This window comes from Centroberyx affinis, unplaced genomic scaffold (genome assembly GCF_046629955.1).
Source record: "Centroberyx affinis isolate AG114_WGS23_722 - 3 ecotype Tasmania unplaced genomic scaffold, CSIRO-AGI_Caff_v1 ptg000576l_1, whole genome shotgun sequence".
NCBI classification, from domain to species: Eukaryota; Metazoa; Chordata; class Actinopteri; order Beryciformes; family Berycidae; genus Centroberyx; species Centroberyx affinis.
Genome location: NW_027279216.1, coordinates 65,081 through 81,152, shown reverse-complemented (window position 1 = coordinate 81,152; position 16,072 = coordinate 65,081). Strand labels below are relative to the sequence as shown.

The following is a 16,072-nucleotide window of genomic DNA, read 5'->3' as shown; positions in this document are numbered from 1 at the left end:
TTGTGTGGTATGACTCACCTGGTGATGTAAGCATGAGTCGATGAGAAGAGGGAGAAATCCTTTTAATACACTAACTGCAACAGTCATGTCTGTCTTAGCACACTGGTTTAAGAAGAGGGAAAGAATGAAAGCAAATGTACTGCTGAAAATGTCACTGGAATTTGCTATTCAATCATCTGCAGTAGTCAATGATTTCCAGTGTGGTGCTCTCAGTGTAAACTCTGCCAGAAAAACAGAGATTAATAGTGGTATTAAGGGCCTATCGGTTAGGACCGGATCATTGGAGAAATGTTTGAGTTCGATTAACATACAAAGTCCATGCAATTCACACCATTCACTGCAGAGCGCATGTGACGTGACTCGTCACATGCAGCACAAAACACCCACACACACACCTACTGACAGCTCAACAACAAAAACACTGATGCTCCCATCTCATTCATTATGGATTACAAAACACACAAATTTACACACTCACACACTGACACGCACACATAGCTGGAACATTCCCATGTCATCCATAATTGATAAACACTAAAATCCTGTGTGTGCTTCCACTGGCTCTGCCTAAGACGGGTTAAAACTGATGCTAAGATGCTACTAAGGCAACACCCCCCCCCCCCCCCCATTCCCCTGGGACTCTACCGTTGTGCTCTCCACTCAATATCTGCATTCTCTAAAGCCCTCACCTGGGGGGATTTAGTGTTCAGTCATTGTTTTTGTTGTTTTTTGTTTTGTTTTTGAGAGCTAAACGAACATTGTGAAGTGTTTAATACCTGAGAGGAGGAATGAGCCTGAAAACTGATCATTCTTCAGGAAGGTTTAGCCAAGACAAGGACATTTTGTTTCCACTTTAATTACAGCTGCTAAAGGTGACCCTGGGGCTAGGTTGACGCATGTAGAAATTTACACCATACAAGCCTGGGTTTACAAGAAACAGTTTCTCTTCTTGGCTTCTTTAAATGGGAGAAAATTGGACAAACAATTGGTGCCAAGGTACTTTTGAAAGACTCAGCTCTGACATGTTCATCCAGCATGAAGGAATGACCATCATTTCCTTGATCCTTCCCAAGCCTGCCGCTCAGAGTTGCTGCTGTAAGAGCTCCAATACTAGCATATGAATAATTACACTCAGTAAGAAATGACAAGCTCATAATCAAACCACTGCAGTGGAGTGCCTTTAGGCTTTTTACACAACAATACCGTTAAGGGGAACTAAGAGACAACTGAGGCAAACAGTTACCCTATGACACTGTGCCACTCCCCTGTGAATCAGAAGCTCTGTTACTCATGATACGTACAGTAGCCCACCTTGCCGCAGGGCAAAGAGATCTTTTGTAATGTTATTCTAAGCAAGTTGTTTTTTAATTGTTAATAAGACTATGCACACTCAATCAGATGAGGCCTTTATGCATAAGTAAAGGCGGTAACAACAGCGAGCTAATCAGTGATGTGCTTCTTGTTCTCCTGTGGGACACTGGGTAATTATGAATGAGCAGGAGCATGCATTGCGAGTTTGGTAATGTGCTTTTAGTGCTGAAGATGGTGAGAGGAGCGGAAAGACATAACTCTACCTCATAATGAACCCAGAGAGAGGGAAGGGAGAGGCATGGACGAGGCAAAGAGAATCCAGCAGGGAATAGACAGGACAAAATAAAAGGCAGCGAAAGGTGCCAGGCAAAATCAGATGAGAAGAGAAAAAGGGAGGCAATGTGTAAAAATCACGTTCCCCAGGGACGAACAGCTACATCAAACAGTAGCTTTGGATGAGTCTGTTGAATATTTGACAACACGTAATATACAAGGGTTTCTCGTCCAATGATTCATCTCTCATGATCATGAATATGGGTAACGAGTAGAACATCTGAACAAGGGAACTCGAAACCCCAGAGTGCAAATTCCAAATGTGGTTTTTACACCCACTCAAACCAGGCGCAGCTGCCCCCAGTAGCACGAGTGGCCCCTGCGGCCCCGGAAGGAGGGCTTTGGAGGGGCCTGCTGCTCTGTGCTCCGGCCGTATGGGTTGTGCGGCTGTGCATCCTGCGCTGCTCTGTCAAAGTCTTCACACACCGCTGCCAGGGACTCAGACATACCCTCACTGCAGCCCTCTGAAGATCAAAAACTCCACATGATGGCTGTCTGACTCGTTACACCAAGTGGAAGGATCATTACTGGGCTTGTAATTATCTGCTCTCTTTCCCTCTCTCTATGTGTGTGTGTGTGTTTAGGTAAGGTTTTCTCATGTACTGACATGCTGTGAAACATATGATTGGGAGTTATAATGAAGAGGAAAGGCCAAGTGCTGACAGCTCTCCAACCGTTCCACTATGTGTGTCTCTGTGCCATCTATCACCGCTTTTCACATCAAATGGCAGTACCTCTGGATGTGGTTGCCATGGTGCCAGAGTCGTAACTTGCTGATGAGTAACTTTGATTTATGAGTTGGGGCACAGCATGTGCAGAAATTGAGGTGTTTAAGTGTGTTTGGCTTGGGGAGGGAAGTGTGCTAGTCAGCAGTTGATCAACCAATGGAGACTACTAGTTTCACCATCACCACTGCTGCTGCTAGCGTTTTCTCTGAATTTGTATTATCATCATGAACAACGTCTACTACTGGTGTGAAAATGATGTAAGATAATCTGGAGAGGAACAGCTATTGTCAATTAAACGGTAATGAGACCGCTGCATGCTTTAAGGAGTGTGGATTGTGTGTAGGTGCGCGCTACTCCCTCTCACTAGGAATTGTGCCCCTGTCTTTGAGAGGCAGCGGTGACACGGGTATACAAAATGCCTGTCAGCCTCTATTAGGAGAGAGATCAGTCACAGGAGATTTCCTCACACTGTGCAACTGCACATCATATACAGATACAAACTATCCTATCACATGCGCATACTCCAGTCTACAGTATATGGACAACTCTGAACACAGATACAACGATCCATGAGCGATGAATCCTTTCTGGTGAATGTAGAATTGGGCTCATCATGAGATTATCTGCCATTATATTTGACGTTGAAATGAAAATACAGATTTCTGACATCAATATTTCAACGGTCTGTGAATTGCCTCCCAGACATGCGTTGCATTATTGAGGGCGAGCTGCTTGCAGCTTGAAGTATGTCATGGGTGATTCTCATTGACAGCGGGGGATTCTTTCAGCAGACAGAGAGATGAGAGATGTCTTCACTCTCTCTGGTTGTCCTAGGGGAAGGGCTCCACATCCCAGCCTGGTTCGACAAACTTGGAACCCGCCTTGATACGACTGCAATACTTTCAATCCATATTACATATGGATTAATGAAAAACAAACTCCCCCATCAGCCTGCATTTCTTACTACTTCACCTAAATAGTCAATGACATCTCACTTAAGCCCGCTGTTGCACATGATTCACTCGTAAAACTACACAAGTTTATGAATCTATTGATTTAAAGTCTCATGTTTTCGATCCACACCTGAGAGAAAAAAAGGGAAATATCATTGTACATCTGCACATATGCATATAGATATATACTATAGACAGGCAGACAGGATACTGTCAGTGCTGCTAATATTTAAGAGTCAATAATTTATTGCCTTGTCAACAGTGCTGTTTTGTCACAAACAAAACCCAAATTATTAGGAGAAAGACTCTAGCAGTCAATCTGTGATCAATACCTGTTCACTATTAATGGAGCAGTTCCGGCCATGAACTTCATTATGCTTAAAAATTTAGGAAAAAACAACCAATGGACATAGGAGTGACATGAATTCTTACATTAAGCAGGAATCCCCTTTAACCGTCAGCTATTTTTTTTTTTGTCCAAATTCGCCATCTAGTGTTCAAAAAAGAAAATGGAGGTAAAAGTCATGATACTAAAACCTATTTCAAAAGTAGGTATACATTTATATATAAATTCATACTCACTGTATTATTGAATATTTTTCATTTTTCCAGATACACTTAAGTGCATGGCTGGAAATCTGACAATTAAGTGACTGAGACTCATAAGTGAAAAATGGAATAAAATTATACAGCTTTATTTTCATTATTACAAATTGTATGCTTACTTTTGAAACACTTGGTATTACACAGAACATGATTTGTTCTTGTTTAGGGATTATTTCACCTCAAAAGAAAAGGAATGGACAATACCATCACATCCATTCACAAATAGGATTTTGTCCATTTGCCAACCTAAGAGGAAAAGATCAGCTTCACCAATTTGCTGTGCATTTATCTTACACAAAATTTTGGCTTGTTAATGATACAGTTCACACTATTTTTTCATATAGATTTAGTGACTAAGAAAAAGGGAATGAATCCTAACCCTACATAAGGTTCTGAATAAGTACAATTCAACTCCAAATGTTCACAAGTCTGCAAACAATTTCTTCATTTCAGTTGTAGTTGGGGTCAAAGTGCAAAGACTCCACTCTATAAACTCTAGCTGTTTCTTTTTAATGTGTAAATCCTAATCTCATGGACATTGCTACAATGTCCATGCTCAGTAGTGTTTCAACAAAACAATTAAAAGAATGGATGAATGGAACACAGTGCTCCTTAGGACATTTTATTTCCATAATTAATTCATCCATTAAAACGTACAGTATGAGTCAAAAAAATATTCAGGAATGTTTACAGATATGAAATCAGCGTAGCCTCGGCCCCAGTCTTCGAATGGGACCTGTTCCCAGGCTGGGACTCGTGGTGAGTTAACTGTTCAGAAAGTAGATCGTGGCAGGGCAGGGTGAAGGTGGACAGTTCTGTAGAGCCAGAGCCCCGCTTCACTCCATCACAGTGATTTGGATTTTGGCCACCAGCTCGTGCCTCCGCAGAAGCCCCCTGCCCTGACGACTCCCCTCCTAACCCGGACAGAAACATCCACAGAAACGGTCCCGCTGGTTGCTGACACAGGCAGGTACGGGGCGTCACCACGGGGACTTCCACAGAGAGGACACCTCAGCGGTCTAGCGAGCGTTTCTGGATTGCCTCGGCCACCACGGTGCGCAGGAGAGCGATGACGGAGCGGGGGTCGTCGCTGCCTATCACAGCGCTGCCCGACACGATCATGTTGGCTCCCGCCTAGAGAGAGCACACGAGCACACACACACACACACACACACACACACACACACACACACACTGTAAGAGAGACTTACACAATCACATTAATACTTTCGGTGGTTATTTGATCAGGCTGATGTGTCTGTTTGAATCCCCGAATTACCTCGGCACACTTGTGAATGGTGTCAGGGCCGACGCCTCCATCGACTTCAATGTCCAGCGAGGGGAACTGGCTCCTCAGCCAGCTCACCTGGGTCACACAGGGATGAAACTCAGACTCAAGGCCCGAATAACACCGTTTGTACGTGAAAATGCTCTGTTATCAGGACTGCAAAAGGCAACTCACAGGGTCACTCAATTTCTGAGTATATCTCTTGCCATTTTGTATGCAGCGTGTTAGATGCCTCTCTGTCTGTCAATTATAAACACTATCCTAATAAATATATTATCCAGATCTCAACAAGAGGAATTTATAAATTGAGTGACCTTGTGAGTTGCAGGCAGGCAAATTTTCAAACAGATGAAGTGTTAGTGAGATTCTCAGAATTCCCTTTCCGTTAGCTCTATTCTGAAGTTATGAGAATAAAGTGAACCAAACAAATCGACTGCTTTCACATACATATGCTATTGACCTTACCTTGGGCATCATGTCCTCCATGAACTTCTGTCCTCCAAAGCCGGGCTCAACAGTCATGACCAGGGCCATGTCGATCTGGTTCGCCCACGGTGCCAGCTCCTCAACCGTAGTGCCAGGCTTTATGGCCACGCCAACCTACAACTCACACAGTGTTAGTATGGGGAGACACATAAGCTAGAATATTCAGAGACATGATTGTGTAACATTTACAAAGTGAGAGCTTCTCGTCTCATTATCCTACCACTCTCCTTCTCATTGACCCTCTAGGCCTCTAGTCATATCCCATCTCTCTAACTCTGCCCTCCATTACTTTGCATTCTTTGTTTTTTCCCCTCACCTTCATGCCGCTCTCTTTTATTTCCTTGATCAGGTTCCCAGGGTTGGTGGTGGCCTCTATGTGGAATGTGTACTGGTTGGCTCCTGCTGCAGCCATGGGCTTCACCCACTGCTCCGGCCGGGACACCATCATGTGCATGTCTGCACCGGTAACAAACACAGTGTCAAATTACTGCACTCCACTGCACAGTTGAAGAACTTCAAATCAACCCAAACAGGATAATGTGTTGACAGTTTGCATTGAAAGAGCAGGGATCCATCACTGGTAATGAAACACATTCATTCAGAGTCAACAGCACTGCAGAGATTTAAGAAGTCTAGTTTGTGTGGGGTTGGTTTTCTTCTCACCAAAGAAAGGATCTTGGCCTAGAGACTTCCTTAGGCTGTCTACCATGGGATGGCCAAATGTGAGGTTGGGGACAAAATGCCTTCAAAGGAAAGAAAATCAGCCATTTAACTTGCAGCTTATGTTGTGATGAAATTCTCTGAGCTAGCATTGCAAAGCAACAGTAATGTCTTGCACAAGTGTGATGAGGAAGCTGTCAGAAATGTCAAAACTAGCAGCCAGGCAGGAAGAAGAAGATTGTTGTTAAGCCCTGGAAGACAGCATAAAGTTTAGCAGCCTGAGTGGTTTTGAAATCCTCCACACTGACATAACTAAGCCGGATAAACCCAGTGACATCAATATTGGCTCTCCCGGTTTGACTTCTGGCAAGCTAGCTTAGCTTGTTGATGTTAGCTAACTTTAGCTCTCTCACAGACACACATTGAAGTTCCCAGTCAGCATGCTAGCAACTTCGTTAGCGTGCTAGCTGATCTAACTGCTAGTCAACACAATTATTCGTGGTGTGTTGTAACAGACTCACCCATCCATAACATCGAGGTGCAGGTAATCTGCCCCGCACTCCATCAACCGCACACACTCGCTGCCCAGGCAGGACAGGTCGCTGTTCAGGATGGACGGGCCGATCTTCGCATTGTAAGCCATGCTGCTGCTGTCTGCATGCAGTCTGTCGAGCGTCAAGCTAGCTAGAATATAAAATACTAACCCTAACTTCCGCTGATAGCCTTCAAAATAAAACCATAATTGACGAACGGGTTTAAACGTGTTTGAGTGACACACATATACCAAATTGAAAATACAGAATGGTTTTAAGGGGAGTGTTATCTATACCTAATTAAAATACCAATTCTATTTTCTTTCCCAAAATGTCTTTTCCACAGCATAGATTAACATACTGCATAATGGAAAGCACAGGGCATTTCCAAATCGTGGCTTACTTGAATCCAGGAACACTGCGTCACTGAAATAGATTTAAATGGACTTATAATCACTCATAATGCAGTAGTTTATGAGTTTGGGTTTTGAGATCTGTTTTGTTCATTTTTTGTGTGTATATGGCATACATGTCTATTAATAGGTTTCGCTCTGGAAATGTCACGAAAAAACATCCATTTAATAACTAGAGTTTCATTTCAGAATTATTGTAATGGTTCAACTCAATATTTGATAAGATTTTTTGTTATTTTGTACACTGTACCCTAATATTCTATTATTCTTTTTCCAGAAGTGTCAACTTTTATGCTTTTATTTTGAAGGCCCAATCGCCTTATTTCTGGTCTTATTGCAGCTATCTCTAGCTGACTGTAATTATGAGGCCTTACACTTCCGCCTTTCAAAATAAGAGACTATTGCTGCTACACACAAGGAATGACACTAGATGGCGCACAGCTCAAACTGTCTGCGAGTAAATAAACTCCTTATCTCTTAACCTCTAAATGTGTTTCTGGAGGGCATCAACACTGGGAGCCGTCACCTTAAAATCATACTTTATGGTATTTTTTTTTTAGCTCCTATATACTAGTCTATATGGCATCACTATAACATTCCTATAGGCACTTACAGTTTTTACAGTTAGAATTTTTATTACAGGATTACCATGGTTCTGTTTTGTAAAGGTTGTTTTGCACGTTCTACTTCTCTAACACACAGGCTTTTTAAATTGTTTGAATGATTTTAGATGCGTGCCTAAGTTATTGTGAATTATAAGAAGCTGAAAAACGAGGCATTAAAAATTAAACGGGCACTGTGCTGTGGCTCTGCCCACTCAGGCCCAGTCTCATATAATAAGAGCAGCTAAACAGAAACTGACATTTACGAGCTTTGCCTGCGCCTTGCATAACTTGCAGCAATGATGGAAACATTGGTGGCATGGTGCGTTTTGGCGGGGAGGAAGATGATGTGTGATTCTTGTGTGGGGTTGAGGCAGAGTAAGTGGTCATCACAGTGAATGGGGGCCTTGACAGTCATTTTATGGACCACTACCACAGAAACTGCAAGGGTGAGAGGCTGAGTTTTATTGGTCTGTCTGCACATTGCTTTGTCCTCCATGTTACCTCTCTTTAGAAAGTATCACTGATTCCTTACAGCTCAGGGTTGATGAGATTGTGCCCCAAGGAATGTAGGCCTACACTAGATGTGTGCGTGCCAGTAAGGTTTTTAAATCAAATAGTCGACACAACATCAAAATGAGAATCTAGGAGTGGTTATAGGCTGAGTTATTTCTACTGGGGTCACAGAGATGAGGTTGATGCATTGCACCGTTAGTGTTTTCCCTTTAATAGGGGTCACTCCTGTTTCTGTGACTGACAACTCAGACACATTCTTCACCTTTACTGTAAACAGCTGTAACACCATGCTCACCATTTCAGTCAACCCAAGGCTTCTGTTTACTGGATGTCCCAATAAAAGACACCTTTTTTGGTTTAGCTGAGGATGAACAGCTCAGGAATGTGAGGTTTTTTTTGTTTGTTTTTTTGTTTTTTTACTATCATTTGCACTCATTTACAGGATGCTCTCCAGCCATTCTCTTTCACTCATCTTTGACACGTTCTCTGACATCATTTCATCGTTTAAAGTCGCTTCAGAATATCTTTAGGGTATTTTCACATAGTTTCTTGAAGAGTTTGATTTGCACATGAAAGCAAGCTTTTTTCAAGAAGTAACATGACAGGGTGAACACACAGTCACATTGCACATAAAACACATAATCACACTACATTAAATTACACATAAACATTTTAGCTGTCATATGTCTTTGTATCAACTGCACATCAGTTAAGAATGAAAACACATCTTTGTGAATAAATCAAAACACACACAAAGCCAGTAGTGGGGTAAAAGTGTTTCAACTGAATTGCCAGCCTAGAATTATGGATTGTGCCTTATGCCTCTATAAAAACATCATCTCTTTCTTTAAGTTGAAGTGACAGAAGTCGGGTGGGTCCCGCCGCAGACTTAATGGCGAGGCCCTCAGAATTGACTTGGAAGATCAAGATCCAGGAGTGTGTGAATGTGCATATTCTGCTTCATGTTGGCTTATGAAACACACTGTGCAGTCCTAATGAGCTTGTTAATGAAGGATTTCTCGTTACACGCGTTCCTGAATCTCACTCATCTGTGAAGACAAGTAAGAAATGTCCTTTCAACGGCACAACAAGAAAATTGTGACCTGGTGCTGATAAAAGTGGAAGATTAATCAATTCCAGTCCCAAGTCTCGCCAAATTATTAAGGCTTACAGTGTGGGTTCATGGGATTTTGATATGCATCAGACTTTGACATTTTTATAACAACGAGTTTCAAATTGTGAAACTGCTAATTAATGGGGTTTAATTTTTTTTCAGTCAGAGTATGTTTTTTTGTTTTTAATGAATATTTCTTTTTTCATCTTAGTATTTTCCCACAAGGTTTCAGTACTTATTTCACTTGGTTGGCATATGGCTTCATCAGCACGTTCTGTTATATTCCTGGAGGATTAGATTTAGCCTGTACGGGTGGCTAATTAACAGCTAAACAGCAGTATGCAAAAAACATGTTTGAACTCGTTTAGCGCTCTTTTGAAGTGCATCATTTACTGGCTATTATTTCTGCTTAGCTGGTAAATCAATGGCACCCTCAGTCCAAATGGAAAACTGTGCTGAAAAACAACCTCCCATGGTGAACTTCCCTATCTCTAGGGGAAATGGTGTGTTGATTCCATATAGGAAAGGAGTCCTGTATGTGCTTTAAGTGCTTCTCAAGATGTGTACATTTTGCATTCAGCAGAATGTGAGCTGCAGCCTTGGATAAGTCAGGTTTATCTGACCCTTAACCTCTGCTATAGAGGACAGGAACAGGAACGGAGACAGTGCCACGCTGTTTATTCTGCTTCCCGTGCGGCGGTTGATTATTAAGAACTTGGGGCGGCTCCAGACTCTTTCTGTATTATCTTGGTCAAAATGTTCCTCCTAACTTCCGCCAGCAGTTGACTCTAGGCTCCTGAGCAAACAGACAGAGATAAACCTGTTTCTTCTGATGGTCGGGAGGAGAGCGGGACGTGCGTCCTAGCGGGCTCTCCCTTCCTGGGCTTTATGTCACCATGGTCGGGGTCCACAAAGGGAAGGGTGGGATGGGGGTCAGCTCCCTCCATTAGACTGATTGTCCCAATCAGGTTTGTTTTCCTGTCAGCGTGTTGATGGGGAGTGTGTTTGCGTGTGCGTTCATTAGGGATGCTCAGCAGGGAAACAACTTTAAATGAAAATTGCTGGGTGAGAATTTGATTGCGGGATATCCGTGAAGAGTGAGGAGTATGATTATGTACGTGTGCAGCAGGATTGTCTCCACACATCCTGCAAAGCTACTTTATGAGGTGAAGAGGTAGAGATCCAATCAGCCTGACATTGCGTGTAAAGGAGGAGAGACAAAGGGATGGAAATCAGAGGAAATCATGGACATGTCAATTTTAGATCTCGTGACTTATAAGCTTATATCTGATCTTCCCTGTTAACATGGACACATTTATGTGGTTCGACATCATCTTGCCTTAGGTCCAATATATCTGCCACGGTATCATCAGGATCATTTGCTTTGAGTAAATCAATTAGATAACCTTAAAGTATGACTGAACCATGTAATGGACTGTTTGTGTATTCCTTTGAACATGACCAGTACTGCAGTTAAAACTGACCTGACCCTGGCACACTTCAGAGGGCCGTGCCGGTCAGCAAGTAATAGCCTGTGAAAACCCCCTCCAGGGAGAAATGGGCCCTTCCACCGGTCATAATTCAATGCTTTATGGAGTGGAATCTGTCATTTCAAAAGACCGAAATGGGGAGTGCACTGGTGATCAAAATGACACATATGAGGTTATGAAAGAATGAAAATACAGATTTATTCTGAGAGTAATTCTGCTTTAATAGCTTTAACCCACCTCTGCTGTATCCCCACAAATTTCCAACTGCACCGAGTGGGTTTGTGTGAGCGAAGCTTACCTTCTGACTTCATAAAATGTTAATCCATCTGAATTAACCTTTATAATTTAAGATAAGATTCTGGCTGTGATTAAAGGAAACTGCTGAATAACACAGTAGGGCAAAATTTTCATATTTCTCTCACAACATGTGCTGCCAGAGTACAGAGGGGTTGGTTTATGAAAAGGGAAAATCCAGTTCTCATAAAACCCCACTCAAAGTTCAGACCACAGCTGAGAGATTCATAACCATTTATAAGAAGGAGCTGAAGCCCAGCACTAAGCCTGTATTTATTCCTTTTTCTTCAAGCTGGTATAATCCTGTTGTTTACATCTTGTGTTCTGGCTTGTGTTGTTGAATTCCTATCGACCAACCTTAATCTTCATGCTGAAATCATTTCCCTGATAGTGAATTCCTTGTTTGTTTTCATACACTAGCACAAGCATACACACACAAACACACACACACACATGCACAAGCTTATAAGAAAAAAAGCCCTATGAAGCGTTGACTCACTGAAGCAAATCTATGAAGAAGTCTGAGAATGGGAAAGCTTTGTCCGTCCTTCGGTGCGCTTCAAAAAGCAGCCAGGTCTGAACCCGTCTGCAGGTCCAACAGTGAAGCATGAGCGTTTGCCTCCTGCTGGGTAGAGGCTTACATGCTGGTAGCACTAAGAATACAACACTTAAAATATCAGCTGCTCTGCATCACTCAGCTGTGGAAAAAAAGAACATGCTGGAAATGCTTTGGCAGAGAGTGTTCATCGCCTTTGGAGATAATAAAGTTGTTGTAAAAAGAAGTGAGAAATATTATCACTATCACATGATCAAGTGAGAGTATGGATCCCCGGCCCCATCTGGTGCTTCGAACAGCTGTTAGACCCACTGTGGAGAGCACTAGGGTCTAACAGTATCAACAAATTCTTCACAATCCATGGCCTCAGTGAAGGGCCATTTAGGGATTTCAACTGCAGCACAGTGCAAGACAAGTTGCTCGGTCGCTCACAGTTCCTCTCACATACACACAAATTGGAACACATGCACTCAAACACAGGCACACACACACACACACACACACACACACTTAGCTAACTCTCCATGACATTCTCTCTTCCTGTCTTGGAGGTCAAATGGTCTCCTGGCAGGATTTGACCAGTATGACTCTCCAGGGAGGAGAGCAGTCAGTGAATGGACTGCCAACTTCCCCAGACCAGCACTCACACCAAACCACCACGCACACTTTATGAGATGTATTAAGTATTATGTGTTATGTATTATGTATTATGTATCTTACCGCACCTCAATTTAAAAGACAAATGAAAACATCCACTCTGACACACACAGGACATGCTAACAATATCACGCATTTTTACGATATTCTGAAGATTAAACTGTTACGATGAGCATGATGAAAGGCCTCCATCTGCATACAAAGACTGTCTAGTCAACAGCCACTAGAGCATAAGCCTCTATAAACACTCCTCGACCACATCTGCTGCCCTCCAGTCAGTGTAAGAGTTTAACTGAACTGCATGTTGGACCAGCAGCTGCGTCTGGTTTGTAGGTTGAACTGAACTCCTCTGTCTTAAACTTCTCACACAGGCAACGAGACCTCCCCAACGCTGTTATAACACACCTTATCCATCTGTTGGGCTGCGGCGAAGTTATGAGTGAGTGAGTGAGTGAATGAGTGAGTGAGTGGCTGAGTGACTGAGCGAGAGAGAGTGAGTGCACATGTACATGTATTGGTAGCAAAATTTCATTTTACAACACTCACTTTAACACAGCTATGGACAATGTAGCTTGCATTTCTGGGTCCATTTTGTTGTTGGGTGGTGTATTTTTCTTATAAACTTTTCAGCTACCTATGGTAAACATCAGGTTTTGGTGTCAGTCCTTCAGAATCAAAGAGCAAGCGCTGCTGTCTAGACTCACCATTCTGCATTGACGTTCAACAATCACACAGGGAGAAATCCATCGCAGAAGAGGGAGTGAATTTCTCTGACAGTAGCCTCAACAGACCATAACGCAGTACAGCCACAGCTTGCATCTTTGCGGTTCTAATACTTCAACAGCCTTTTGAGCAATCGGGCACAGCACACCAAGGCATTGTTCTCTCTCCACTCTCACTTTTTCTCAGTTGGAAAAACTTAGCAAACTATCGCTATCGCTCTCTCACATACAGCACAGAACACATTCTCTGGGGGAAAGTCGAACTTCACTAACTGAAGTAGAAGTAGACGAGGCAACTTGAGGGAAAGTGGATACAACGAAAAAGGTAAATCACAACACTTATCGCAACATAACTCCTGGAATGCATTGAACATCACAAATTGATTATATCTAGCATCGTAACAGCATCGATTTTCCTTTAACTTCAGATTGCACAGCTGAAGAAGTGTAATTTACTGTTCGCTCTCCTTGGGACTCTGGTGGGAGTCTTGTCGGTGAAACATGCGGCTACTGTTATCAGGGGAAATTGCTCGTTCCATTAGAGAAGACCTGTATGGATCATTCCAAAGACCTTCACACACACATCCTGACGAAGTGCTGTCCCACTGTCCACTTAACCTCAGGGAGAGAATGGACAGAAGTGCGAGCAGGAGCGTGATGGGTTACAGCCCCCTGGAGACACTCAGACCTAAGAGAGCACTTCACAAACCCAGGTTTTATTATGGCGGCGTTCCTACTGTTTGAGTGTTTTCATGCAGCCTTTAGATATCCTGTGAGGTATTTTCCCTTCTTTTACACTGCTTTTCCTCCCGCTGGTTGGCAGTATAAAAGGCCAATATTGACTTTACTGATGTGTTTTTGTTTGGCATGGGAACGCTTCAGGCTTTGGCTGGCGCTGACCGCATTGAGTGGCTTACCAGAGGGGCCTGGCAGATAGCCAACACGTATAGCAGCTAATAATGGACTGTGCTATACTGCTTTGCTCATCAGTTAAGAGAACTGGGAGTGGAAATGCTCGGCCACTATATGTACAAGCCACTGTAATTGAGGTTACTGTATATACTCAGGTATTGCAACGCTTTCAAAAGTGATTTTAGAGTTGTTATGGTGTTATCCACAGAGCTGCATAAGAGTAAACAGAGTTAAATAGATTTAGAGATTTAATAGAGCATTTAACCAGGTCCTGTTTGGTTTCCAGGCGCCTCGAGGAAGTGCTCGATAGAGGAAGGGACCCGTGTTTTATCCTCTACGCCAGGAAACATCCTCAGGCACCGGGAGAGAAGAATAGAGTACATAAAATATGGATCACAATCGAGGAGGAAGGATCAATCGGCCTTCTGCCAGGAGGTTTCATGATCTAATCCATGCACAGAAACTGAGACACAATAGGGTGTTGTACAGCACAGAATAAACCACAAATCCACACAAGCCTTGACAAATCTTTTTTGACTGATGCAGAAACTATCTGCAAGACAAACAGACACACAGCCTGTTTTGGAAGACACTCTTCCAGCCAGCAGTTCAACAAATGCAACAAATCAAAGTTGTTTTCTGTTGATGCTTCTTTGGCTGAAACTAGGGTGTTCCCTCACTGGGTTATGTAAGGTGCAGCACTGCAGAACGAAGGCTTACTGGTTCATTAGGGTGGATTTCCCCTGAGTAAAATAACCAGTTCTGTGGGGAATTCATTATGAGTTACAGTAACCATATTACTGTAAGGCGTGACTAAGTAATATTGTGTTTTGGTTTGTTTTGTTTTTTTGCTAAATTGGCTTGTGCCATTACTGTTATTTAGCTTTCCAACTAAACAAATGTTACTTGCAGAACCATATGTCCGCCAGAGTCTAGTGTTTCAAATTCTGAGCTGCAAACAAAACTTACATAATATAACCAAATTTAATATAATCTGTAATAGGCCTAGGCGATAAGATATTTCTCTCCACAGAAAGCAATATTGTAATATAAAGTATTACTTTGTTTGAAATTAAATTACTCTCCGCTGTCTCCATAACAGAGGGAGTAAAGCGTTCCTTCAAATTTTGTTAATATATTTTGTCTGCCCACCCAAGAAGCATCGTACTGAATAGAAAATTCTAATACAGAGGCATCATTGGTCACATACAAATACCCTAAATCATTTTCTGATGGCCCTGTGATTCATGTTTTAGCTTTTTGCTGTTTGCATGTCAACATAACACAAGTCTTGTTGAGAGACCACACACATTCTGTGATGGTTCCTCCCAGACTAGATTACTGCAATCGATGTAAACCCACAACATACAGTTATAAATTTAATTAATGTTCATGTAACACTTTAACTGCATGAGATACAGTTCAAAACAAGCAACATGTGCCAATATGTCTGTGGTTAATCGAAAAATGACAACAACAATAACAACAACAACAACCACAAAGTGGGTTTGTCTTGTTCCATGGCTGGAGTTGTCATGACGTTCATGTAAATTTTGCTTCTGCATTCCTGTGGTATTAAGACACTCAAACATCCCTGGGCAGGAATTTCCCCTGGCCCGCTCACTGTTTTTACTGCTCTGTCCCTGCCCTGTCTCTAGAGGTGAGGGAAAGTTCAACCACACCAAATCCGGAATCTGAAAGCATATCTATAATTTGCACAAACTTTATGTTCCTCTGCACTGTTGTCTCTGCTTGTATTGGGCAGAAAGTGTGAGTCACTGTGACCTGCTGAGCATTTCCCTTCCAGTATCTTGCATGCTGTCACTAAGTTGCATTCATATTTAAAGGTCTAATGATGGATGCACGTGTGTGTGTGTGTGTGTGTGTGTGTGTGTGTG

At 42.5% G+C, this 16,072-nt stretch overlaps 1 protein-coding gene across 2 annotated transcripts; it reads right to left on the bottom strand.

Annotated features, from left to right (window-relative positions):
• Positions 1-4,539: 4,539 nt before the first annotated feature.
• On the bottom strand, positions 4,540-7,028 carry rpe (ribulose-5-phosphate-3-epimerase). Of its 2 annotated transcripts, XM_071518373.1 has the most exons (6): positions 6,887-7,028; positions 6,369-6,448; positions 6,022-6,161; positions 5,685-5,819; positions 5,211-5,297; positions 4,540-5,065 (listed from the first exon to the last, which is right to left on the bottom strand). In XM_071518373.1, the coding sequence occupies exons 1-6, from the start codon at positions 7,006-7,008 to the stop codon at positions 4,943-4,945; spliced, it is 687 nt and encodes a 228-aa protein (XP_071374474.1). In that variant the 5' UTR covers positions 7,009-7,028; the 3' UTR covers positions 4,540-4,942. The 2 variants fall into 2 exon arrangements, with proteins under 2 accessions (XP_071374474.1, XP_071374475.1); XM_071518374.1 differs by lacking the exon at positions 5,211-5,297.
• Between the last annotated feature and the right edge of the window lie 9,044 nt (positions 7,029-16,072).

What these genes read in the sequence shown, in the direction of transcription:
- rpe (XM_071518373.1), bottom strand. Translation starts at nt 7,008, where the DNA reads ATGGCTTACAATGCGAAGATCGGCCCGTCCATCCTGAACAGCGACCTG. An exon ending in CACCTCGATGTTATGGATGG is followed by an intron (nt 6,449 to 6,886) that starts GTGAGTCTGTTA and finishes TTTCCTTTGAAG; the next exon opens with GCATTTTGTCCCCAACCTCA. An exon ending in AGGCCAAGATCCTTTCTTTG is followed by an intron (nt 6,162 to 6,368) that starts GTGAGAAGAAAA and finishes TTACCGGTGCAG; the next exon opens with ACATGCACATGATGGTGTCC.